The sequence below is a fragment of the Coffea eugenioides genome, chromosome 6 (assembly GCF_003713205.1).
Source record: "Coffea eugenioides isolate CCC68of chromosome 6, Ceug_1.0, whole genome shotgun sequence".
NCBI lineage: Eukaryota > Viridiplantae > Streptophyta > Magnoliopsida > Gentianales > Rubiaceae > Coffea > Coffea eugenioides.
In genome coordinates this window covers 21,837,531-21,865,010 of record NC_040040.1, presented here as the reverse complement: position 1 = coordinate 21,865,010, position 27,480 = coordinate 21,837,531, and the positions used below count along the sequence as shown (strand labels likewise).

At 36.8% G+C, this 27,480-nt stretch overlaps 2 protein-coding genes across 3 annotated transcripts; one reads left to right on the top strand and one right to left on the bottom strand.

Moving 5' to 3' along the window:
* Window positions 1-7,743: 7,743 nt before the first annotated feature.
* Window positions 7,744-15,354, top strand: LOC113773372 (protein SMG7). Of its 2 annotated transcripts, none has more exons than XM_027318002.1 (8): window positions 7,744-7,945; window positions 9,665-9,811; window positions 9,981-10,598; window positions 10,712-10,834; window positions 11,868-12,100; window positions 12,180-14,102; window positions 14,204-14,347; window positions 14,769-15,354. In XM_027318002.1, the coding sequence occupies exons 2-6, from the start codon at window positions 9,743-9,745 to the stop codon at window positions 14,080-14,082; spliced, it is 2,946 nt and encodes a 981-aa protein (XP_027173803.1). In that variant the 5' UTR covers window positions 7,744-7,945; window positions 9,665-9,742; the 3' UTR covers window positions 14,083-14,102; window positions 14,204-14,347; window positions 14,769-15,354. The 2 variants fall into 2 exon arrangements, with proteins under 2 accessions (XP_027173803.1, XP_027173804.1); XM_027318003.1 differs by having other exon boundaries at window positions 9,619-9,811.
* Window positions 15,355-18,554: 3,200 nt separating this feature from the next.
* On the bottom strand, window positions 18,555-22,222 carry LOC113773848 (phosphatidylinositol 4-phosphate 5-kinase 6-like). The gene is made up of 8 exons (XM_027318451.1): window positions 21,057-22,222; window positions 20,324-20,491; window positions 20,027-20,192; window positions 19,834-19,950; window positions 19,569-19,762; window positions 19,214-19,344; window positions 18,966-19,041; window positions 18,555-18,843 (listed from the first exon to the last, which is right to left on the bottom strand). The coding sequence occupies exons 1-8, from the start codon at window positions 22,220-22,222 to the stop codon at window positions 18,555-18,557; spliced, it is 2,307 nt and encodes a 768-aa protein (XP_027174252.1).
* Between the last annotated feature and the right edge of the window lie 5,258 nt (window positions 22,223-27,480).

Genomic DNA, 27,480 nt, shown 5'->3' with positions numbered 1-27,480 from the left:
TAGACAGCAAATCTTAGAAACAAGGCTACACTTATTAACGTATCAATAGATTCAACATATGCATGTTTCCTCATAAAATAGTAGCATTGAGTTTGAGAAATAATGCAATCTAGATAGAATATGTTTTGTAACCTTCGTCTGATCTAAAAAGCTATTGATAAGGTCGCATGTGAGTCGCCCAATGTCAATTGTGTTCTACTAATTTAATGTTGGATGAGATCAGCTCCACTGACTATAATGGAAGATCTAGATTTCTATGGATTTTAATCAAGTAGTAGAAGCAATAAAATATCTTGAAACAAATGATTAAACTTCAATGAAATATCTTGTAATAAGTTATTTTACTTCAAAATTATATCGTTACCGTAATAAACTCAATGAAATATCCTTTAACAATGATTATACTTCAAAATTATCCTTTATAATCTTTACTACCTTAATTTAGGCCTAGCAAAGCAAACCCTTGAATCTTCTTATTTTTCCTTTTGAGATTTTGTAACACCTGTTTCTAAAGAAGGGGGTTGTGTCCTGCTTGATTTGTTCCGGTGTTTGTTAATGTATTATCAAAGAATTTTAATTACTTTTGTTTGGAAATTACTAAGACCCTATTTGTAACTTAATTCATCACTTAAATTGAATGGGTTCAGATCTTAACATATTCAGACATGTTTAATAACAAAAAATAAAGAACATCTGAATTAATTAAGTAACATTGAATTTTCTTTGCAAAACTTACTCCTAAAAATAAGTGATAAACTATTCACTTATCACTTAAAGTGATATACATTCAAATGTATCAGATTTAGTACTTAGTAATTTAATAATTTAATAGATTCAGATTTCAGATTTCAAATTTCAAATTTCAAATTTTGATTTTCAAACCTCAATTTTATCAAACACACCCTAAATCTTTTGATTTTGCTTGGTTTCTTTCTCTCATTCATGGCCTTCCTTATCTTTGGCATACGTAGAAATTTTGAGTCAAGTGCACCAAAAGTTTAATTCTGATAATCCATTCAATTGCTTGTTGTGGGACTTTAATTAAGTTGAATGCTCAGATAAACTTTGTGTTCATCATCATAATCTTAGGGAGAATCTCGTTTTCAATTTCTCTTAAGTAGTTTAAATCTTAATGAATTGTGGCTTTGGGTGCTAATAACCTGCTTAGGATTGCGTTTAATTCCATAAGAAATAAAAATTAGGGCATAACACACTGATTAAAAACACACACCAATGGTGTTCAATATAGTTATCTGCAACCTCAGTGGGGCATTGGACAAGGTTATCCAATTTCTCTGTATTTATTTCTTATATGTGCAGAGGCTTTTTCTTGTCTATTACAAAAAGTTGAGGCTTGTGGTAAATTGTCAGGAGTTCAAATAGGACAAAGTGACCCCCAGTTTTCTCATTTATTATTTGCAGACGATACTTTGTTATTTGGCAAAGCAACACTACAAGAAGCTCGACATATTCAGGATATCTTGCGGCTGTATATGGAGGCTTCTAGGCAAGAGATCAATCTTGAGAAATCAGCTATGGTTTTCAGTAGTAACACAGATTTGTCAACCTGACAAGATATTACTTAGTTCCTAAATATTAAAGAAGTGGTCGCACATGAAAAATATCTTGGTCTTTCCACCATCATTGGACACTCCAAATGTGAGGTATTCCCTTCTATCAAGGACAGAATTTGGCAACGAATTCAAGGATGGAATGAACACTGATTATCGAAAGCGGGAAAAGAAATTTTGTAAAAAGTAGCAATTCAAGCAATTCTCACATATTCAATGTCTTGTTTCAAATTTCTAGATTCTTTGCTGATGGATATCCAATCAATGATGAGCAATTTTTGGTAGGGTGATGGAAATGAGGCTAGACCAATGCACTGGGTTAGTTCGGATAAAGTTTGCAGTAGAAAAGAAGATGGAGGAATGGGTTTCAGGCAGTTTAAGACTTTTAATCTCACATTGTTGTCTATGCAAGACCAGCGTATTGCTACACAACCATCTAGCCTACTTCATCGGGTATATAAAGCTAAATATTTTCCCAATACTAATTTCTTTCAAGATTAAGAAGGATCTCGGCCTTCCTGGTCTTAGTGCGGATTATGTGAGGTCAGGAAGCAGATGGCAAATTGGTTCTGGCCATTCTATCAAGATTTGGAAAGATAGATGGCTTCCGTGGCCATCTACTTTTCAAATCGTGACACGGTCTACTAGATTACCTGAGAATTCCACGGTTAATTGCCTCATAGACTACGAATGAAAGACTTGGCAAGTTGACTTATTGCATGAGATTTTTTGGCCCGAGGAGATTGAATTAATTCAAAGCATTCCAGTTGGAGACGCTCGCAATAGGGATAAGCTAATCTGACACTTTTCAAAGAATGGATCTTTTACTGTGAAGAGTGGGTATCACTTGATCAATCAGCAATCTTCTAAAAGGGAGAATTTACCATCAAGTAGTAGCACTTTAAAGCAAAGTGTTTGGTCTCGGCTTTGGCACTTAAATGTTCCTGAGAAAATTAAAATTTTCTTATGGAGGGCATGTAAAGATGTCCTACCAACCAACACTAAACTCAATACTAAAGGGCTTCATTTAGGGACTTCATGCCCTTTATGTCTCGCTCCAGTTGATGTTATTGATCATACCTTCTTAACTTGTCCTGTAGCTGTGCAATCATGGCGCTTAGTTTCTTAAGTCTGAAAGTTCAACTGTATTCGACTAATTAGATCAAATCTTGGCTTCCTAACCTTCTTTTTCGACTATCAAGCAAAGAGATGGAATTGGTGGGTGTTATTCTTTGGAATTTATGGAATAATTAGAATGGAGTGATTTTTAATGGGCCTTATAGAGATCCTCTTAGTTTGGTCTCCCTGTCTATAGCATTCCTATATAAATTCCATGAAGCAAATTCCAAAGATAAGTTCAATAAGCCTACCTCTATCCAATCAAGGTTATCAATATCTCATTAGATACGACCCAATGCAGGTTTTGTTAAGGCAAACTTTGATGGAGTTGTGTTTATGGATGATAAGGAAGCTTTATTGCTGGACTTTCCAAAAAAAATTCTTAGGATATTGGAACCAAATGTAGTTGAATCATACACGGCCAAACATGCTAATCAATTACTACATGATTTGCGTTTCAATAAGATTGTTTTGGAAGGAAATTCATGAAAGGTCATCAAAATGCTGGACCATTTGGAATCTAATGATTCATCATGTGGTTTGTTGATTGATGATGCCATTGTCTTTTGTCAAGATTTTATGTATTGGGAAGCTTCATGAATTCCTATATCGTTTAATGTTCCTGCTCATAACCTTGCTAAATATGCTGTTAATAGGGGTGGGCAAAATTATCCGCTAACCCGAAAACCCGTCATATCCGATCCGATCCGATCCGAAAATTAGGATATCCGATTTTTATTATTTGATCGGGTCAAAGAGGATCGGGTACCCGCTAAGATGCGGGGCGGGTTAGGGTCACATAATTAAAAACCCGCGGGTACCCGATCCGCCCCGCATATATATATTTTTTATTTTATTTTTATTTTTATACACACACTATAAAATAATAAGAACTAAATAAGTAATTTTATTGAATAAATTATATTACAAATATGAGAGACTATAGTTTATTTACAAGATTCATTTGTAGAGGCCATGATCTTATATTTTATAGAAAAAAGTTTAATTTAATGTGGAACATATATATTAAAAAATGTGCTACTTATTTCAAACTTTTATTGATTTCGAATTCTTTTAATTTTTTTCCTTTATCTTATATTTTCTTCACATGCTTATTTCTTGGTGGGAAACCTTTTTTAGAAAAAAAATATTTCTTAAATCTTAGATGAATGTGTAAAATATAAAATTAAATTGGTATAAATTATTTTTTAAAAAATTAAATGATAAATGGGGCGGGGCGGGTACCCGTTGACCCGACCCTATCTCAGCGGGTACCCTATTATAGGATACCCGCTGATATGCGGGGCGGGTAAGGGTCAAAAAATGGCTGACCCGCAAGGTGCGGGTCGGGTCAGCCAAATGGTGAATGGGGCGGGTACCCGACCCGCGCACCCCTAGCTGTTAATCTTTTAAATTTTTATATAGAGAGAAACTCTCCTTCATCTTTTATTAGTTCTGCACTTGTTGTAGATTTGATATCATGATTAATAAAATTATTCTATTTTATTTTAAAAAAACACATGCCAATAAATAAAAGGTAGATGGGTTCACTTGGGTCTTTGGGTAGTTAAAGTGATCAAATTTGACTGCTTAATGAGTTAACTCGTCATACCAAAAATCAAATATTGGCTTTTGTTTTATTAAAAAAAAGATTTCAAAATTTAATTTATTTTTATGGAATTAAATTATGAATAAAACTTAGCTCAATATTCAATTCTATTTTGGGTTAATTGAAATGGCAAACATTCAATAACATATTAGCAAAATGGATTAATTTTCTCTAATTGCATTCGGTTTTTAGTTAATTAGTTAAAATGGAAAGCATGTAGTAACATATGCATATAAGGATTTTTTTTTAAAGTTAAATAATGAAGATGGAAGGTTGAGTTGAGTGGTAAGGTGAGAGGAATTGTAAATAAAAGATTATAGGTTTAAAACCCTCCACTTACCAATAGCAAAAGTGAATTTTTATTTTCACTCAAACTCGAATTTAAAAAACTGAAACCGCTATCGAATTGTAGTTGTCAAAAAACTCTCCTATTGTTCATATACTAGTTTTTCACATATAAGTCTACACTAACACACCTCAAAACACTCCAAAAATACCCAAATACACTAATCGAAAACATCAAAAAATAATTATAAATAAAAATAATAATAGAAAAAAAATTTACCATCTTTTCTTCGTCTGCCACTACCCCTACCATTGCTCCATGCCACGACCTCCCTCCCTCCTCTTTTCCTCTCTCCTTCTCCTCACCACCTCCATTTTTCCCTTTCCCCTGCCACTTTCCCTTTCCCCTTTCCCTTCTATTTATCCCTACCTGATCATATGACCCACTTGTATAATTCTACAATAGAGTTTTTCAAATATAGTGTTACAGTATAATTTTTGAAAAACACTTATAAAAATATTTAATCTATATGAACTCTAAATTTAATATTGAATAACCCAATTCAAACTTTTGGTTCAATTCATTTCCATTAATTTTTGGGATTTAACTGAGTTGTGCCCACCCTACTGTTGGCTGGCAAATACCCCATGCCAATAACTTGTTTTGTGAGTTCGCTTTGGACGAGGACCCATCTGGTCTTTTACTAGTATTTTTCTCCTAAACCAACCTACCTCACCACCACACACATTTTTACTCGCTTACAAGTCTTTACCCTAATAATTTGCTTGATTTCTCTTGGCTTCCATTTATGAGTCCGTGGCTCCTCCTATCACATTGACTTCTATAAGAAATTAACGTGCTACAAATGTCTACTCAACAAGGGGAATCCATTGATGTGCTTATCGACAAATATATTGACAGCATAAGACGTTCTAATTTCGCTAAAATATGGACATTAAAGTTTTTCATTTCACTTTTTAGTTATCTTCGAACAAAATACATAGTAAATGTGCTACTAGTTGAAGCAAAGTTATGGTTTGAATTTCATTTTTATTTTTGGTAGCTACGCAAACGGTGATTGCATGAGTCGATTTCACAATTAATTTATATATATATATATGTATATGTATTGCCTGGTTATGATTCCAAATTTTTAATCTGCATAAGAAATAATCCTTGAGCAAAATTAGTGTGTGATGGTTTGATCGGCCATGGCCCTCAGGCCGAAAGTTCAAGCGAATGATACACAAAAAACAAGGGGGAAGAAGTTGGGTCATTTTTCGTTGTGGTTGAACCCAATGTGACCCAACCCAACGTTTACCCACCAAATATTTAGGCGTGTTTGGTCATGTCTAATTCGACCAAATACCAATCAACGGCCCTCTCAAATTTACCCGACTTGCGCAACTGTTAGAACTGTATATTGAAAGTTTGAATCCTACCTGCAGTCAAAAAAATCTAAAGGAGGTGTCAGAACACCTTTTTGATCTAATCAAATTTTTATACCTACTAGCCACTTATACACAGTCTTTTTAGACTTCCATATCTCTAGATTAGAATAGATTAAATTATAGTAATATTTTCGTTACCGTAAAAAAAAATGCCAGGACTAGCTTGATGTCTTGCGTTTTTGTCAAGATTTAGCTTCTTTCTTTTCTTGGCCCATGTTTGGGCAATTTGCTTTTGTTGTATTGCAGAAACTTTATGGAATCTTAAGCCGTACTTTTTTTTTAAATTTGTTTTACAAAAGAAATTCTATTGGGAAGGAAAATTTGATCTTCAAGCATCCTATGTTTATGAGCTAATACTTTAAAGTTTCTCACCATTTTGATGTTGTACATTTGGCATGTTACGTTTGTGGAGAAGTTGGTGGCATAATTTTACACCACATTCTCACATAAACCTAAGTGGTTTGGTAATTTTTTTTGTTAAATGATATGCAAAAAAAGATTGAGGTAGCAAAAATTTTAAGAAGTATCTTTGAACAATCACGGGAACTACAGGCAAAATATGTCGTTTTTCATTGTATAGGCTTAACGTATTTAGTATGGGGATGAGTTAGGTGATATTGTAAGAGAGAGTGTAAGTGAAAGATTTTAATTCGAGATTTCTCATTTACATTAAAAAAAAGGTTAAAAAAACTTAAAAAAAAGGCTTAAAGTATTTAGATATCATTTTTCAATCACATAGATTGGAGTGCTAAAATCGAGGGCAGTAATTAATACAAATCAAAGATCAGGAAGTGTCGTAGTTCTGAGTACGAACATTTTACTTCTCCAATTTTAACATATTTTCCCAAAGTTAAAGTAGCAGTGTGTATCATGTGAAACATTAATTGGCAATATCAGAAAATTCTTTGTGTAATCTATACCATGCATGTTTTAAATTTAAATTTTGGATCAAATCTAGCCATTGATCATTTAAAATGGTGTATAAAACCATCACTTCCATTTTTTTTTCAAAATTTTCTCCGTTAACACATTTACATTCCACTTAATCTATTATGTGTATATACATACGTACTAACAATTAAGTACTACGTTCTTTTGCATTTATACACTTTTTCTAATTAATTCCTTTGCATTTATGTACTTTTTCTAATTAATTTTATAATTCTAAAAATTTAACACCTGAAATTATTACATTATTATGCATTTATACACTTTCCTTAATTAATGCTTTTACCTTTATACACTTTTTCTAATTAATTTTATCTTTTTAAAAATCTAACATCATTGTCCTCTAGGCACTCATTAAACAGACCCTTTTTTTTTTATCTTACTGTCATTTTTTGATAAGAATTAAAGAAAGATGTAATTATGTATGCTTTTATCCAATATTTTTTCTTAGAGTGTTTTTTTTTCTGGCAAGAATTAAGAAAGATGTAAATGTGTACGCTTTCATATTGAAAAGTACAGGTACATCCTTTACTATGTGCCCCGTACTAATTTATTATTATTTATATTACATAATTTATATTTTAAGTCGTCGCCGCCTGCAGACAACACCTAGAAAAAAACACACCTTCCAATGATTTTCATCATCTCATCATAACAAACTTAAAATTGAAAAATAAAAATAAAATACAAAGAGTCTTTTCTTCTCTCTCTCTTTCTATTTCTCTCTGTCTCTCGCTGCCTGTTTTCCTTCTTTTCTCCTCCTCCTCTTCTTCTTCTCCTCCTCCTCCTCCTCCTCCTTCTTCTCCTTTTCAACTCATAATTTGAGCCCCAAATTTCACAAACCCTAATTCCTTTCTTTCTGTCCTCTCGTCGCTCGAGGACAACAGCTAATTGAGACGGAATAGAGGTGGTTGGGGGAGAATTCGCCGGGGGATCTGCTTAGATCTGGCTATGAATTAGGGTAAGCTTCTGGGTTTTCTATTATGGTCGTTAACATACTTGTTTTCTTTCTGGTTTTTGGTTGTATGTCTTTGAATTAGTTGGATTTTTTGGCTTGTTTATTTTCTTGATTGGTCAACCTTTTCCAGAATATTTTTTATTTGATAGAAATTGGGAGTTAGAATTGAGAGTTGGGATTAGGGTTTTTATGCTAAAATCTTGTACTGTTTATGTAAATTTGAGTTTGATTTTTTCGGGGTTTGGAAGAAAAAATTGAATTAATATTTGTGGACATTTTTTTAATTATAAAAAAGATTTTTTATATCCATTGGGTTTGTGTTACCGGTATCCTAGATACGAAGTCGTCACAGAAATCTCAAGGCCATTTTTGGCTGAAGAAAACAGAGGTAAAGGAGACAATCATATTAAGTCAACGCGGAGCTGAGGTCCTGGCGGTGGTGGCTTTTTTTTGGGTTACTTCCTGGTTTTCATACGGTCAAGGGTATTTTTTATGCTGTCGGTTTTTGTTGTTGTTTTTTCCTATTTGGTTTTTTGGAGTTTTTTTTTTGTTTGGGGGGGGGGGAAGTTGTGTGTGTGTGTGTGTGTTTGGTTGGCTGCACAAAGTATAGGGATGTGTTTTATGGTAGAAAAGCTCCATTGGTTGAAAGCAATTTTAATGATTTGCCTACTTCTTGTTATAAAAAGGTATCTTATGAATTTACTTTAGCAATGGGTAACGGTTAGACTCGTAGTTTTAATTGATTGGTGTTGTCCCATTATCTGATTGTTGATCAGCCTATGGTGTAGTTTTCTCAGAATGTCGCTATTGAATGTGGTAGTGGCGTCCTTAGTCACTTGTTTAGCTTGTCTGACTGGATGTTTTGGTAATGGTAAGATTAAAAAGGTATCTGATTGTCGATCAGCCTATGGCATAGTTTTCTCAGAATGTCGCCATTGAATGTGGTGGCGGCGTCCTTTGTTGTTTGTTTATCGTGTCTGACTGGATGTTTTGGTATGGTTGTGTGCCATGCTTGAGGTTTGTATGCTTCCTTTCAGATAATGCACTCCAAATTAGTAAAGAGTATGTTTCTTTATTAAAGTTGTAGCAAAGATATTGTTCCTGTCTCTTGTCTGCTTTTTTGGTTGTTTTTGTTTGGTCATAAATCAATGCTTTACATGTTTTCGTGTGTAGTTTTGGCTATTAATATTTTCATAAGTTTTGTGATAATCATTAACAAGTTAAGAGTGACTGCGTCTATTTAATGATGGGGTAACTTGGACTTGCTTGCCATGGATGAGGTTTGTCTGTATGCAGCATATCAAGCAAGTTTACCGGTCTGAGAGTTTTTATACTTAGCCCCATTTTTTATTAGTTTATTTAACCAGTTTTAGGGTTTGTCTGTATGCAGCATATCAAGCAAGTTTACCGGTCTGAGAGTTTTTATACTTAGCCCCATTTTTTATTAGTTTATTTAACCAGTTTTAGGGTTTTGCCGCTATTGCCAGGAGGTTAAAGGGGTGTTCTATCGAGTTCGTTGTGGAAAAAATATCAAGTGACTTAGAACTCTTTTTAGGGGATTCTGTCTTGGTTGTACTTAAAATAAGTCCTTCTGGAGCCTGATCTCATGGTTACTAGTTAGTGCAAATTGTATATGTGATTTTTTTTTCTTCTAAAAGACTTGCGTTCTATTGCAGGATTTACTTCAAAATATTCATGCATGATGGTTTTGCTGTGCTGTAGGTTCTTTTGCGGATTAGATGTATGTTGCCAACGGGGTTGCTGATTTTAAAGTTCATCAGTTCAATCATTTGATGGATAATGACTATTCCGATGGATAACAATCCAGATAATTCATCAAGGGAGCGTGTTCAAAAACTTTTTAACAAGGTATGCTCATGTGTCCCCTTGTATTTTCTGTCATTTGTATGATAAGTAGTTGAATAGGCATAATATCCGTGGTTGTATTACAGTTACTTGTTTTCTAGCTGGATATCATTCTTGCGGTGAAGCGTGGTATTCATTTATTACATTTATTTTGGTCCATGTGTTCCTTTAGAATGTTGAGCTGGAAAATAGGCGTCGGAAGGCAGCTCAGGCCAGAATTCCTTCTGACCCAAATGCATGGCAACAAATGCGAGAGAACTATGAAGCTATTGTCTTAGAAGATCATGCCTTTTCTGAACAACATGAAATAGAGTATGCCTTGTGGCAGTTGCATTACAGAAGAATTGAGGAATTGCGAGCACACTTCAATGCTGCTGCTGCTTCTGTTTCAGCAGGATCAAATACATCACAGAATGGTAAAGGTCCAACACGTGGTGGACCTGATCGACTTACAAAGATCCGTACTCAATTTAAAACCTTCCTGTCAGAGGCCACCGGATTTTATCATGATTTAATGTTGAAGATTAGGGCGAAGTATGGTTTGCCATTGGGTTATTTCTCCGATGATTCAGAGAATCAGATTCCTTTATGTAAAGATGGGAATAAATCTGCAGAAGTGAAGAAAGGATTGATATCCTGTCATCGTTGTTTGATTTATCTGGGGGATCTTGCTCGTTATAAGGGCTTGTATGGTGAAGGTGATTCTAAATCTCGGGACTTTGCAGCAGCTTCTAGTTACTACATGCAAGCAGCTTCCCTTTGGCCTTCAAGTGGCAATCCGCATCACCAGGTGTTGTATTTCTTGGCCATTTGCTTGGTGATTTACTTTTTTTTTTTTTTCATTTTGAACAGGTTATTAGTACATAGCTTGCCTGATTTATTCTGTGATCTATTGCTTTTCAGCTTGCTATTTTGGCTTCCTACTCTGGTGATGAATTGGTGGCCATTTACCGGTATTTTCGAAGCTTGGCAGTTGATAGTCCATTTACAACAGCTAGAGATAACTTGATTATTGCATTTGAGAAGGTGAGCTTTTCAAAAGAACAATTTGTGACAAAAGGAGCCTTTATTTTCTTTTTGCTCCTGCTTTTAGACAATTATTCATTTCAGTGCAGTGTTGCTACTTAAATTGTGCATAAATCATGGTTACAGTCAATACTGGTTAATCTCTGATTCTCTACGTTGAATATCTTCCTGGGTCTGTGTTTTGTGTATTTGGAATGTCTATTTTGACCATCTGACTTGTATGGTCCTGGGCAAAAACTTGTGTTGGAGAATCTGCCATGTCATAACCATTAACAAACCAGAGTTTCCAGCACTCGACACAACGATCTTCCCTTCTAAGTAGTTCTATCTCACTAATTCCCATAGCTCAACCATCTCAACCCACAACCATCGGCTGCCAACACCTGGATGCCTCTTTCAACCCACCACCATCGACCGGTAACATCTGGACCTCGATGCCCGTAGACACCACATTTTAGGGCAATTTGATATCCTTCCACTATTCTACCAGATCAAACACCAACAGTACAAGAGACCCTATCTTATCCCTCTAACTGCCTTTCCTTCCTTGCTTCACCATTATTACAACCACCACACAACTCCCCTTGTGCATTTGAAAGAGGTCTGTTGTGGTCATTGGATGGAGGCAATTGTTAAGTAGTTGATTCTTGGGTAATAAAATAAAGTTTAGTATCGACTTGAAATCAAGATGTTATAGCCCTGCCAGTAAATTGATTATAGCAGGTTGAGAGTTCCATCGTTCCATTGGTTTAAGCTAGAAAGAATTAATAGAATGGGAATTTATCTTAAGTTCCATGCATATCTGGAGTTTAGCTTTTGTATGGACAATTATATCCTGCACTTTGTACATGCACTTGCTCAAGTACTATTTTCTTCTAATGTTTTGTATGTTTCTGTTATTTTTGTTCAAATTTGAATGACAGAACCATTCTTAAGCTGGTTTTTCCTGCTCCTGCTCCTGATCCTTGTTTCCTCCTTGATAATGAAACATGAATTGTTTGTCAAAATACTGATTTTATGATCTATTTGGCAGAATCGTCAGAGCTTTGCCCAGCTGCTCGGAGATGCCAGAGCTTCCTCTGTCAAGACAACTTCAGTGCGTGGAAATGGGAAAGGAAGGGGCAGAGGTGAAAGCAGGGTTGCATCCAAGGATAACAAAGTAGAAGCAAGTTCTGTCAAGGAAAAAACATCCACCACATTGGAAACTTTCAGGGCATTTGGGATACGATTTGTTCGGCTAAATGGCATTCTCTTCACACGCACAAGGTATTACTTTTCTTGTTAATTGTAGTGTTGTAAATATTCGGTACACTTAATGATGTGTTCTATTGCTAATTTGAATCAGTTTGGAGACATTTGGGGATGTTTTTGCTTTGGTTAGAGGTGATTTGCTGGAGCTTCTTTCTTCTGGGACTGATGAGGAGTACAATTTTGGGTCAGATGCTACTGATTGTAGACTGGCTATTGTCAGAATGGTTGCTATTCTCATTTTCACCATTCACAATGTGAATAGGGAAACTGAGAACCAGTCCTATGCTGAAATTCTTCAACGCTCGGTGCTACTGCAGAATGCATTTACTGCTACTTTTGAGTTTATGGGCCACATTCTTGAACGCTGCAGCCAATTAAATGATCCTTCATCGAGCTATCTGTTACCTGGTATAATGGTTTTTGTGGAATGGTTGGCTTGTCATCAAGATATTGCAGTTGGAAGTGAATTGGAGGAAAAACAAGCGAGTGCTAGGATATTTTTCTGGAACAACTGTATCTCCTTCTTCAACAGGCTCATATCTTCAGGGTTTATGTTTGTTGATGAAGATGAAGAAGAGACATGTTTTTCTAACATGAGCAGGTATGATGAAAGTGAAACCGCTAATCGGCTGGCATTATCTGAGGACTTTGACTTGAGGGGATTTGTTCCTCTTCTTCCTGCGCAACTCATTCTTGATTTTTCAAGGAAGCATTCCTTCAGAAGCGACAGCAATAAGGAAAAAAAGGCCCGTGTTCAGAGGATTATAGCGGCTGGAAAGGCTCTTGCTAATGTGGTCCGGATTGGGGAAGAGGGAATTTACTTTGACACAAAATCGAAGAGATTTGTTGTTGGCGTTGAACCTCAAGTTTCTGATGATTTTTCACTTACTACTACTTTGGAAGCCCCAAAATTAAGTGGTGTAGTGGAGGATAATCTAGTTTCAGGTCAAATGACTCCTAGGGCCTTGGAGCAAAAGCCGCAGTTGTACATGGAAGGTGAAGAAGAGGATGATGAGGTAATTGTGTTCAAGCCATCTATGACTGAAAAGCATTTAGATGGGATAGCTTTAAATCCGACTTCTTCAGAGGTCTTTGGATCTACTATGAATGCTGCCAGTATAGGGGGTGATGTTGGATCTTTCTCTACCGGACGTGAGGGTTATATTGCACAGAATGCTTTCAGTGCAAGCTTAAGGCCACCTACTTCCCTTGTGAATTCTAGTTATCTGCAACCAGTTCAACCAAGTACGACTTGGATGGCAGAACAAGGAACTCTTGTGAATGGGCTTGGTAATTTGAATTTGTTCGAGAATGGGTTCATAAAGAAACCTGAATCGCATAAACACTTTGGAGCTTTGCCAGCTCAAACCTTTCCTGTTTCCCTTCCAGACTCGAGTTTTGGCACTGGCAGCAATTTCCCTAATCAGTTACCCGAAACTGTGGTACCTTCAAAGCTTGATTCAATCATGTCTCTAGGAGCTGATAACATATCCATGAAGCCTTCATCAGTCTCACCTGCTGGGTTGAAGAAAAATCCAGTAGGTCGACCTCTTCGGCATCTCGGTCCTCCACCTGGCTTTGGTTCTGTACCATCCAAAACTGTTGATGAGTCACTATCTGCTATGTCCTTTAAGAACGAAAATGCTACCATTCCCCAAATGGATGATTACAGCTGGCTCGATGGCTATCAGTTGCCTCTGGTCAATAGAAGTGTGGCCGGGCTTAATAGTTCTAATTATCCAGGACAGGGTTACCCTATTGGTAGCAAGAGCAGCAGCTCAATGGGGATGCCGAGCTTTCCTTTTCCTGGGAAGCAGACAACTACATTGCAAGTCCCAATTGAGAATGAGAAGAGTTGGCAGGATTACCAGTTCTCTGAACAGATGAAACTATTCAAGGAGCAACAGCAGCAACTTCAGAAAGCAAATCAGCAATCTGCTGTGTTGCAACAGCAGTTTCAGGGACAATCTCTTTGGGAAGGTCGTTTCTTTGTGTGAGAGATTATGAAGGGTAGATGGTAAGATGCATAACTTTCTGTTTGAGCCTCGTGTTCAATAAATACTCAATTTTTTATTTCAAGATTGAAATGCTTATTTTGCTCTTTTCTTATTTGTGAAGGTTGTGAACACTTTACAACAGCAGTTGTCCAGTTCTTGGTGCTGCAAGTTCAGCCATCGTGCATTTGCAGTGTGGCCAATGTTATTAAGTTTTTCTTGGAGCATGGATGGTCTTGGAATCTAGCAGGCACCTGCTATTGAACGGGTATATCTTTTGTACCCCTCTCTGTGGCAAGTGTAAAGTCTGATTTTGTTGACCACTGTGCAGTTGTATGGAGATGGTTTAAGGACTAAAAGAATAATTGGAGATTTATGTTAGGGCATATAATGATTGGCGCATTGTGCATCTTACACGCTCTACTCATCTCTTTGCTTGCGTTGCTGGTCTGTTTTACCATTCTATGTAACCTGTTACAAGCTATGCTATAGATAAGTTGGAGGATGTGGGGGAATGAGGATCATTTCCTGTCCTTGCACTTCTATATATTAAAGAATCTTTGTGATGTTCTGAGGATGTGTGTGCAATTCTGTATGAGTACGTGCAATTCTTTATGAGTACTGTGAGTGGTGATAGAATATTTTCTTGTGACATTGCTAACACATTTTTTTTTTAAATTGCTGTGCAGCTGGTGCCGAGCTTTCCAGGCTGGTTGACACTGATTATGATGTCGATAGGTGCAAAAATTGGGAGATTTCTGATATTAAGTGCCTTGTCTGGTTGGATGGGTTGGACGTGACTTCAGATTTGGGATTGTGGTGGGAAACTGGAAGGGAATAAAAGATATACTAGCAAATTTACCTGGCTCATAGAAGGTATTTATGAGGAGTTGTAGTAGTCTCTGCCAGGCATGCCATGATGAGCAGTTCCCATTGGTTGAATGCTTAAGGTAAGTTTCTTGGCAGTCCCATGTCTGCCCAGAAGTTCTCAAGTGAGAATCATGGAAGATGGTTATGTTATAATTGGAGTTATCTTGTGGACGTTGGTTGGCAATAAATATGCGAGTATGAACGCATACAGTATTCAACTTTCAGGGTTGATAATATAGACTGATGCTGTATTTGTGCTTTTGTGTTCTGCTGTGTGGACAAAGTGGTATTACCACTGAGACTTGGAATCTCTCTCTTTGACGTCTAGAGATATTTTGATGTTTATTCTATCTTTCAAATGTCCTCTCAGTTATCGAATCTATGAAAGCAGATATCTTTTGTCCATTGGTTGCCTTTGCATATTTTAAACGTCTGAATTATGATATTTTGTGGGAGGGGGGGGGGGGGGAAGAATACTAGTGTGACCTCTCTATGAAACTACTGCTAGATCAGAATAACCTTGTGCTGCGGATCTAAATTGCAAGTGTGTGACAAAACGAGAGAGAAATTCTTCCTTTTGTTAGTTTGACATTGTTTTAGCAGCTGAATTGAAGGATGTTTAGTTTGGTGTGGAATGACAATGCCAGAAGCGATGGAGGAATTTTGTTAACTGAACATTTCAGACAACACTGAAAATCTTTGTACTTGGTAATTGATGGCATTTTCTGAGTGGTGAGGGGACGGAACTAAATTCTCTGGTTCTGCTTCGGAAAGGGGTAGAGGGTTTTACAAGCGTTTCCTGCTTGATCACTGCTTTCCATTTTTGTTTAATTGCATTTGAAGGTGGTAGAGATGCTACCAATTGTTGCTGGGAAATGGGCTTCCCTGGCGCAACCTGATGTTGTCATTCATTCTTGTTAGTCTCGCGAGACAATGTGATATTGCGTTTTGTTGGAGATGTAAAAGAAATGTATCTCTCTTTACCATGTCTATTTCATTATGTAATAACAACAACAACAATGAGAATAATAATAATAATAATAATAACAATAATTACAACAATAATAATAATACTCCCTCCGTCCCACTTTGATAGTTCTATTTTTCTTTTTCGTCTGTTCCAAATTGTAGTCCACTTTTCAATTGAAGAATGTAGTTGTATTTTAATTTTTTTAAAATATCCTTATTCAATAGAAGTTGTTGTTACTATAAATCTACTCAAGAGTTGATTCTTTTTTTATCATCAATTCAAGTTCCCATAAAATTGTACTCTAATAAATGTGAGGGTATTTTAGGAAAATAGTTACCTAAATTGATTGTTCTATCAAAGTTAATTACTTTTTATTAAACTGTGTGGAAAAAAGAACCAGGACTATCAAAGTGGGACGGAGAGAGTAACAATACACAGTTAGTTGATGGGAGTCATTATTGTTTCGTTATGAAGTTGGTGGTGCAACAAATTACTATATATCTTTTTACACAGCAAATGAACTAGAAAAATACCACTTGAAAGCAGAAATTCCTGTCATTCACAAGTTCCTTTTCATGAAGGTGTACGTGTGTTAGTAAACACGGAAAGAATATATATTGTCCGCTGCGTTTGTGATTTTGACCATATCAAAGAAACGTAAGAGGCTACTAAATTAGTCTAGTCCTTAAAATGTTGATCAAGCAATTATTAAAAGTTTAGAATATCCCACTAGGTAAATGTTTATACTTAAAGCAAAATTTTAATCCTAGACAAAATGCTATATCAAGACCATGCCCAGCTGATGTCCTGCTCGATAATCTAATTTAGTATTTGAACTTAATAAATTAAGATCTTAACATGTTTAGAAATGTTTGATAATCAAAAATAGATCATCTTAATTAATTAAGTGACGGTCTGAATTGTGTAGGTAAAACTTTATTCTAAAAAATAAGTAATAAACCATTATCATTTAATATAGAATGCATTCAAATGTTAGTATTTTAGTATTTACACTTCAATAAATTAATAGATTCAGATATCAATTTTATCAAATGCACCCTATGTCTTGTTCTTAGATGGTGTGCACTTCGATTGCTACTATTCTTATACCTGATTGATGCTAAAAAAAATGGTAGCCATACGAGTGGTCTTCACTTTCTTCATCGACACCCATCCCCACCGATGAGGTGATTTTTGGGTGCGCAAGGCGAGTTGACAACGAGATCACCTGTCAAAGTAGAGAATGGCTGGGGTCTAGCCCTTCGGTCTAACTCTGATACTAAAGTCAGTTATAGATCAGGAGTTAAAGGATAAACAGTAGTAGTGAATCCCCCTTTTCGTGAAGGGTGAGAGGGGTATTTATAGTAGAGGAATCTATGGGGGAAAATGATGAAGTCTACTCCCTCCATGGCACTAGGAGGAGGCCTAGGGCAGCGGTGTTAGGTGTAGACCTGAGCGGCAGGTAGGGTGGCTGGCGGCTACATTCCTGCCAATCCTAAGTCATGTAGGCAGCCAAGGTGTTGAGGAGCTGTAGAAATAGGTGTAGGTGAGGTGGAATACTAATCCGAAAGGTCACATCAGTGACCTCGGTCGAAACGAAACGAGATTTCTCTTATCTGAACGAGATGCTCGGACTAATGGGACCTGAATAGATAGGGGTACCCCGAGGTCCTGAGCAGATCGAGGTGCCCACACCCACCAAGTACAGCAACAAGACAAGCAAGGTACTATTTTACTTGGCTTGTTAGCCCGATTCTTACTCGAGCCACCAATTTTCTTTGATTTAGGTTAAAAAGACAAAAAGGATTGTCGAGTAGGTCTTGATATAGTGGCTAATCTATAAATTAGATGTTCAAATTTAAATCTCTCTTCCCCTCTCCATTTCTTAAATTCCACCATTCCTCTATTAAAAAAATAATAAAAAAGAAAAGAAATGGGATGGTAGCTCATTGTGCAAACTTTATTAATTTGTAGTCTACTTCAGGCATCATCACTTTGCAAATTCGGTTCATATGTATTTGACATAAAATGGACCCTTTTGAATTTTATGGTTGACAAAGGACATTATGAAACAGATCAAAACTTCGTTATTTAATTCTGGAATAGGAAGAAAAATGGATGGTTTTTATTTTTTTAAATTTTCTTTTGTTAGGGAGACCACAATTTGTATAGCTACTAATGTCATGTCACAGTCATAGGCACTCAGAATGACTATTTCAATTCATGAGCTGAGAAACCAAAGAATAAAGACTTGATTATGAGAACACTGAACCTTGTAAACAGTTTCTGGTGGCAAGATTTTATACACCTCTTTCTATAAGTCTACAGTCCACTATCGCGATTTGCGAACGAATATCTAACTCTGTGCTCTGTGTGTGTGTAAACAATCAAAGAATACAGGGGGAAGAAATATGTTTGTACAGAAATAAAAAGAATGAACATAACAAGAAATTGTCGTCTAAGCCACAGCCATTTTGACACAGTTTGGTCCTCCAAGACGTATTGGAGCAATGCATAATTGTTGGTGGGCGTTTCATCTTAGTATATGAATCAAGCTCCATCTTGTTAGCCTTATGGATGTGCTACAAATAAGCATAAATAAGGGATTGGAGGCTTGCAGTTGGCGGCTGATCCTTCAAATGTCTTCTGCAAAAACTTTGAATATGTAATCTCGAAAACGCCTCGAGTATTGTTTAGGATCCACAGCTGATATGGAAGTTGGATCATATTGGATGGACTTGTACGCATGCTCGAGCTTCTTGGAAATGTCATAGTCTTGAAGTATGTCTATGATGCTAAAGAATATTATTACATCATAGTATTCTCCAGTTGGTTCTCCTACTAGCTGAATTTCGCCATCGTTTTTCCTCTCTGTCCTTTCAACCTTGGCAGGCATATTCACTCCCAATCTGATGCTAGCCCACCTGTGGTGACAAAAGATTGTAAATATATTTAGCACTGAAGGGTTACCGAGAGATTGATTGTAATCGTAAGAGATTGTAGATGAACAACGGTAATGTTTTTGTTGAATAGGATGACTAATTACCCTGCAGGATCCAGAAGCAGTTGATCCATGTCTGCTCTAGAAAGGCGGGGAAGAGATTCTTCTGCACCACCATTATCTGCTTAATGTGGAGAGACGTTTCTTAGTTGTTTCAAAAGTGATAGCTTCTTTAATTCTTGATAAGGAATTAACCAAGAAAAAGAGGCCAATAACATATAACAGCCAAGAATAATTAATGACTAAAAGATGATGATGGTATATGATGGCACAGGGCTTAAATTGGTAATTACCTGTTGGTGTTACACAACCAGGGGGAGTATGGTCGCAGCTGTTTGTTGCTTCTCTGAAGTGAAGACCAACCAAAAGGCTATAGTCCATTATCCTCTCCTGCTCGAGAAACTCACAGTCCCTGTCAACTTGTCTGCAAGAAGAAGTTTTGTTTTTAACTCCTTGCAAAAGGTGAAGCAGAAAAGGGTAGAGAAATGACCAATTTCTCTTTAGTTTGAGATCTCAATCCTCACTCTTTGGATGCAAATGAAGATAGAATTCTTATGGATGACTTCGAAATTTGGATGGCTCTGCTTAAGTAATAGAAACAGATTGGAAGTAACAAGGACTTAAAATTCTAAAGCAAGATTTACTTACCTTCGAAACTCTTGAAACCAATTCTTCTGCAATCGGAATATGAAGTCAAGATCTAGGTCCTTTAGAGTTGTATTTGCATCAATCTCCGATTCTGGCTTATCAGTAATGCGGCCAAAAGTAGATCCCTTCAAGTCGTATCGTCTGTGAATCGTGTAGTCTGTGCAGAACAGGTTTCCCATGATGATGAAGCGTACCTATATCACTCATTGCATCAAGTACTTGCATTACACTTACTGCACATGAATTCTAGTTCTGTCTTTCGTACCTTCTTTTGTGCTGGTCCATTTAACCTAACACAGTGTAGACCAAAGTATTTGATCACAAGAGTGTTCTCAAATGCTCGAACATGGTTATAGTAGGCATTTAACATCCTCAGAAGAACCTAAACAGGATACGAAAACTGAGGTCAGTTTTTGGTGAAACCAATGCTGATTTCAGCCGCTTATGTTAAATAATACCTTCACTTCTGCTTTCTTCATTGTCTTTATCATGTAGCGATCATCGTTGGTCAAGTAAAAGAAGCTTCCACTTTTGCCAGGTGAACAAAGTTCACGGAGGGCATCATTTCCACAAATGGATAACATGTAATCCGCTGGATCCACCTTGAATAACAATCTTAGGGTCCTGATGTAAAATATGTCATGAAAAACAACTATACTTCATCTGAGTGCATGGTAAGTTGCTAATATTTCGAACAATGATAATCATAATCTTCAATTGTCTGAAAGCTAGGATAAAACAGTCACAAGACTGACCTGAAAACTTTTGGGCAGTAATCCTTCCATCGGAACTCACACGACGGGTGTGGTGGAGTATTCTTGGATCCCTCTGGCGGAAATCTTGTCCAGTACTTTTCCTTAGGGTCAAAAGCTGATGGTTTCAGATCAAGTGATGGAGGTGGACCAGGTTTCCCTACAGAATGCCTGCGTAACCATTCAAAAATGGTTAATGCATTGTTCTTTGTATGATCTCTACCATCCATCTGTACATAAATTACTCCACCTGACTGATATTCACTAATTTAGACCTTGAATGCTTCTGATTCATGTTCTGGTGGACTTCTTGATTAATTAAGCCAAATGCTTGTCATTTTCTTAATTGTACAATATTTAAAAGTTTTATTGCAGTTTCTACAGGTTTGCTATTTCCTGTTAAGTTTCCACAGATTTGTTATTTTGTATACTGCAACTAACTTTCACCTTATCATGTATGACTTTAATTAGTTTCCTTTCTGAAAGATGATTCAAAGGGACAAGCTGATCCACAAGAAGGTTCAACAGAGGGTACAAGGCTACAACTTAATGCCTGAAGCACATTAATTAACTGGTGCATTTTAATGTGCCTTTGAAATTTGAAACTCAAGAAATGTTGCATTTATTGTGAGAAATCGTCATTTCTAGAAGAAGACAGGAGACGGAAACCAAAAGCAGGAAGCAGAATGGTAAAATGTTTAATGAGATGTACTAGAACCTCTACAAGGCGAGTTACCTGATTCCCAATTGCAAATTGAGCATTAACTCATAATTCTTATGCCCTTTAGAGATGGTCTCTCCTTGTTTCTTCACCACCTTTGGTATCCTAATAGGGCTTCCGCGTGTACTGACATCTTCAATCTGTAGACCTGCAAAGCTTTCATCCATCCCATTTCTATCAGAAGTACCAGCAGAACTATGTCTGCCAGCAGCAGCATCAGGTGTCGGAATTCTAGCAAATTCCTTATCTATGCCAGCATCTATTCTCCCATCAACTGACATTCTTCTTGGCCTTGTGCTGGAATCAGATGCCTTTGTAGATCTCCACATAGCTAGCTTCTTATTAGATGGCAAAATTGAAACCTTTTCACTTGGGCACACCTTACAATCTTTCAAATCCACATTATACACTTCTTGAGGATCCCATTCAAGATTTCCATCCAGCAATGTTGATCCTGCTGGATAATAAGTCCCGTTCTGATCCTTTGGATCCTTGCTCCAATTACCAATATAAAGACTCCCATCAGGCCATTTGAAAGTTCCGTTTCCCTTAAGTAATCCATCTTCCCAATTACCTTCATACACGTTTCCATTGGTCCAACATAATTTTCCTTTACCACAAATAATTCCATTTTTCCATTCACCAACATAATAATTCCCATTCTTCCATTGATATTTCCCCTGACCTTCCTGCAGCCCGCGACACCATTCTCCTTCGTAACAATCTCCGTTGGCATATTCTTTTGTACCACGGCCATGCTTAAAATTCATCATCCAAGAACCCCTATATGTGTCACCATTGGAACTTGAATATGTACCTTCTCCATCCATGAAACCACTCTTGAAATTGCCTTCATACATAGCCCCAGAAGGCCAACTAAACGTACCTTTTCCCATAGTCTTCCCTCTAAACCATTCTCCTACATACATACATCCATCTGTCCACCAATACTTTCCAGTTCCATGAGGAAAATTGTCTGCCCAATACCCCGTGTAGTAGTCGCCATTGGGAAGAAATCTCTCTGCTTGATACACCTCTCCACTTGGATGTTCTTCTTCCTCATAGTCCTCAATCATTTCTTCTTCCACATTTGGGGATGCTGCATACGTCCCAAAGATGGTATTGGCTCGTTTCTTCGCCACGGCCTGCGTTTTTCTTACTGTTGCCTCCCAAGCCTTCATGATGCCACAGGTCTATATATATTTATCCCTCTCTCTATTTGACACTATTTGATCGTTTAACTATTCTTTTGTACAATGTGGATAAGTTCATCAACATTGATTTCAATATCAATGATCTCCTAGCTTTCAAAACCAATGCAAATCTAGGAACCTGTATTTCATGGAAATCGCAGAAGCAAATTCAATCAGCATTGATTCACCATGCAGAAGCATGCATAATGATTGGAAGTTGGAACGTTCTCCCTGTCTCTCTCTCTCTCTCTCTCTCTCTCTCTCTCTGGCTGTTACTCTTTCTTTCTGTTTTCTCTCTCTCCTTCTTTTTCTGTGAAGAATGTGGAAAGGAGGCAAGCAAGACAAACCACCAAAGTTGCCAAATTTGGTGTACATTTTTGTCTAATCTTAGGTTGTGCTGAGTTGAGAGACAGCAAATCCACAAAGACCCTATGATCATGCTAAGGAAAGGAAAGAACTAACATAGGACACCTGTTGATACTATAATGGTCAACATGTGACAGTACAAGTCTGATTGTGCTTAGAGTATCTAAAGTCATTGGACATAGGTCAAATCAAGATCCAGAGAGCAATTAATCTGAAAATACGTTGAATTGGTATTTGACAGCCATTTAAGGGGCATATCTTGCCAATGTTGGTCCAAGGTGCTGTTAATTCTTTTTCTACTTTTGGTCCCCCTATTGGTGGTTTGGAAGGAAGACTTATTCTTCTTTGACAAACCGCTATAACCGCAACACAAATTTGATGGGAAGGCCATCTGACATTTGGAGGCAATAGCGGATTTAAGGTAATGATCCGTATAATCTATTGGTAAAGCAACTCTGTGAGAACCCTGAAAATATATATACACATATCATTGCATATTTTATTTGCACTTCTAATTCTTTAATAAATTTTAGCATTTAATCTAATTGTTTTAAATAAGTACGTAAAAATAATTTTCATGTGCAAAATAATATAATTTGTGCTAAACTATTAAGTTCCTTGGCTTTATTATATTAAATTAATATTTCGAAGGTAAATTATTTCGTTTATTTAATAATTAATTTCTCCGAATTCCGTTAGCTAAACTTTAATCATTAATAATGTTCAAGGTTAATAGGAACCTTAGTACTAAGATGCAATCGATAAACTTTAGATAAAATCGATATAAGTATACCAAGTATACTTAGGACGTTAAAATCTCGATAGTTTAATTTTTGCGAGACGAGTATACTAGTAGGCATTCAAATTGCATTCGGGGTAAATTTTTGGAGTTAAGTTAGAATTAAGGACTTAAGTGGGTATCAGGAAGAGTAGTGCAAAGACTAAACTACCCTCACAACCTCACAAAAACTACCATGCAAAACAAGAACCAATTTCTGGACAACATCATTCCTCACCACTCTTTTGGCCAATGCACAACTTCACCATCTAAACACTCAACCCTCACAAACACTCAACCTCCCTCTCAAAACCGCGGCATCCATCCTTCTTCCTCTTCATTTCTGTATCACAAACCACCACCGCATTCCACCTTCACCCGTGAGTATCGACAGAGAGAGAGAGAGTGAGCGGGAGGGTGAGCAGCAGCTTCATCCGAGAGCTGCAATCCGTGAGCTGCAGCGACTCTGCTGCTGTCCGTAAGTCTGAGGAAGGAAAGGAAAAGCTGTGCGTAAGTCCTACCCATTCTGCACTTCCATTTCTACCAGCTGCAATCAATTTTCCAGCCGCAACAACCACCAGCTCCACTGTCTGCCACAGCCAAGCGAACCAACACCCTAGTCGCGCGCGAGTCGAGGGCGAAAATTTCAGTTCCCTTGTGCGTAAGCTAAGCCTGCTGTTGAGGTAAATTTTGGATCTAGAACACCTGATTAGAGGTTGATTGAGCTAATTAGGAGCATGCATGTTGAATTTATGCGTTGGATGATGATCTAGAAAAGAAAAGAAACCTGATGTGCGCTGAATGTGGGTTTGCCGAGACTGTTTTGGATTAATGCCGAGCTAATCTGTGTAACTCTGGATAATCTGAGTTTGCATTGTTGATTAAGTAACTAATCACTAACTAATTAAACTGTTTAAAGCTTTGCATGTTGACCTTAGACCATCGGATGCTGAATTTAGAGAAGAAGAAAAAAAATTTTCTGATGTGCGCACATTTGGACTGCCGAGACTGATTAAGAAATGCTGTGCGTAATTTGTTTAATTTCGACAATCTGAGGTTATAATCCTAATTGTCCAAGTGAAGATAAAATGTTTAAGGACATGCATGTTGAGTTATGCGATTGGACGATGGAATTAGGAACTTGGGAAAATTCTGATTTAGTTAAATGGAATTTTTGTGAACCAGAAATCTGAAATGCAGTTGTAATCTGCTTAAATTTGATAATCTGAGCATGTATTGGTGATTATCCGACTAATCACTAGGTGATTAACCTGGCTATGGCTTGCATGTTAGTTTTGAGTACAAAATACAAAGATTTAGCCGAGGAAAAATCCAGATTAATGACCAACCAAGTGCTAGAATTTTGAATATACAAATTTTGATAAGAGGTTGCTGGAAATTTCTCGGCTTCATCCGAGAACAATAAATGAAGAACTACCAGCTTCCTATTGTGAATTTTAGTTCTAAAATTCTGTATTAAGCTGTAAAATATTGTATAATGTCTTGATTTCATCCTGCATGAAAGACTTGTATTTAATCTGAGGGGATTATTGGAGAAAAGTTGTGTTTTAAAACTGGTTGCTGTTAGAGTTGAAAACATGGCTGAGGAAGAGGATTAGAACCTGGACCAGCTTTGCCCTTCGACTTCCTTGGCCGTAAACTTTATATATCACTGCTAAAGATACTCTGTAGCTTAATAACCATCCTCTGCATGTCAAGTCAGTGTTAACAAAGGAGAAATTAAGGAAGTAATCGTACGTTGAATTGCCAATTGATGACCGTCATACTTAGCTGATGACAGATTAGTATATATATGATTTCTTGGCTGAACCATTTACTGGAATTAAGCGTTATTTGCCTTGGTAGATGCTGGTATGAATGTCATACTTAGAGATATGGATGGTTTGAATTAAAGTTTTATGGTTCAAAAGAGAAAAAGGAGTTTTTCACAATTGAAAAATGAGTTTCCAGATTTTCGGAGTTCACTGACCAGTCTCAGCAAAATGCTTATATCTTGGTGTAGAAAAATCCGATTGAGGTGCCGTCAGTGGCATTTGAAACTAGAATCATGGGCCTTTGTTCTGTAAAAATTTCATATTTTTCCTCCATGTGTACTGCTGTCCGTGACTCCTCAAAGTAGGCTGTCTTGCTTGAATATCCTGTTTCTTCAGGGAAATGAATTTTGACTTGGAGCGAATATTTGGCCTATTTGTGATTTGAATTTCTGAATTTCAAGTGAAGCCTACATGCTAAAATTGTCTTGTGTGTGAATGACATTGAGCCTAGTGAAAGGCTATTGTGGTAATTTGAATTTCTAGAGTTATTTAAGAGTTAAGTTAGCCGTGACTTTCCTCTTTGTTTTGAGTTGAATTTCTGGTTGAATTGTGGTTGAAAGTGATTGATTGTTGTCAAGAGCTAATGATTGATGAAGCTCTTGGCCATTTGAGTAATTTTTGCAAGGGTTAAATTCTTGGTGGAATTGTTTAAGTGGTTTGGCCAAAATGCATTTGGAAGGTCCACGATTTGTGATTTGGAATTGTTTAAATACTTTGGACTTCCTTTGGTTGATTTTGATTAGAATTGAATCTGTTGAGACCTAGGGCTAATGATTGATGAAGCCCTAGTGAAACTGATGTTTGAATTGTGTTTTTACTATATTGGCAACTTGGAATATAATGTGCAAATGAATTGGAATCGTGAAGTCCGTTTTGGTCCCTTGAATGCGAATACTTTTAAATCAAGCTTTGTGGGAATATTTTGCTTTAATATCAAGTTATATACATTGAGTATAGTACATTAATATTAAAATCTAGATATCGGGACTGTTAAAACCTTGCCGATTAGTTAATTCTTTTCTTTATTTAAACTAGTGTTTCACCTTTAATAAATAATTGCATTAACTTCCAAACTTTAATTTTTTTTCACAAAATTATCCTTGACCAATTGTTTTAAAGGAAATTTGTTAAAAACATTAGATTTGAATAATTTCAAATAAAAGACAAAGGGAACTTGTTCGGCAAGAAAACTTGTTTGAATTAATTTGGTTCTAGTTTGCCCTCTAGAAGGGAAATACCTTTAAAGAAACCATACGAAATATTTTATTTCTTTACTAGCCTTAATTCCAAGGGAACTATTGATTTGTTTCGAGAAATTAAATTAGTTTTATACAAGATAACCTTTTATATATAAAACAAGGGTTTGTTGAGTAAAACTTATAGTTTTAAAACTTGGATTTCTAGGGTGTAGCGAGGACGTGGACTTCGATTCCCAGCTTGACTGGTGACTTCACTCTTGGTGAGTGTCCCTGCTTGTTTTATGACTATTTGGTTAAAGTGCTTTATCGACTCGTTATGTGATAATTGCCAAAAATGGCTGCTGATCCATCGAAGTGAGCAGTGTGTACTTTATCACACTAGCCTTTCGAGTGGTGACTTGCTTGAAGTGTTTTTCGTGAATATCTTGCTTTCGCTTGCTAGGTGCTAAATTACTAGGCAGGGGAATGTACCACACCTTAAGGGTGGGAGGGCCTCTTATCCTGTCCTGGTAATCAAGTGTTGGACGTAAAGTCGTTGGGTGAATCCCTCGACCAGTCTATAAAAATAAGTGTTGGACGTAAAGTCGTTGGGTGAATCCCTCGACCAGTCTATAAGTGTTGGACGTAATGTCGTTGGGTGGATCCCTCGACCAGTCTAAGGTATACTCGAATATTATCGCTTTCCTATTTGTTTACATCAGTCGAATCAATACGTGTTAATTGGCTTATGTGATTGCATGTTTTGGGGCACCACTGAGCTTTAGCTCACCCCACGTTCATTTGTTTTCCTTACAGGTTGTGAAGTTTGAAAGAATTTGAGCTGCTTATATTTTCTATGAATGTAATTGAACAGCTTGAATTTAAATTGCGGTTTGTAATGAATTCCAAGTAAGCATTGTATCTTTTATTTTGGATTGCCACTTGAAACTGGAGAAGTGTAAACCCTAATTCTGATATTTGGCTTGTATGTGTATATATTCGGTCTGTATGAAATTATATGTTTTGGAAACTGTAAGACTTTTCCTCTTGAATGTAACGCGTGAGGTGTTTAGGAGCCGCCGATTGGCT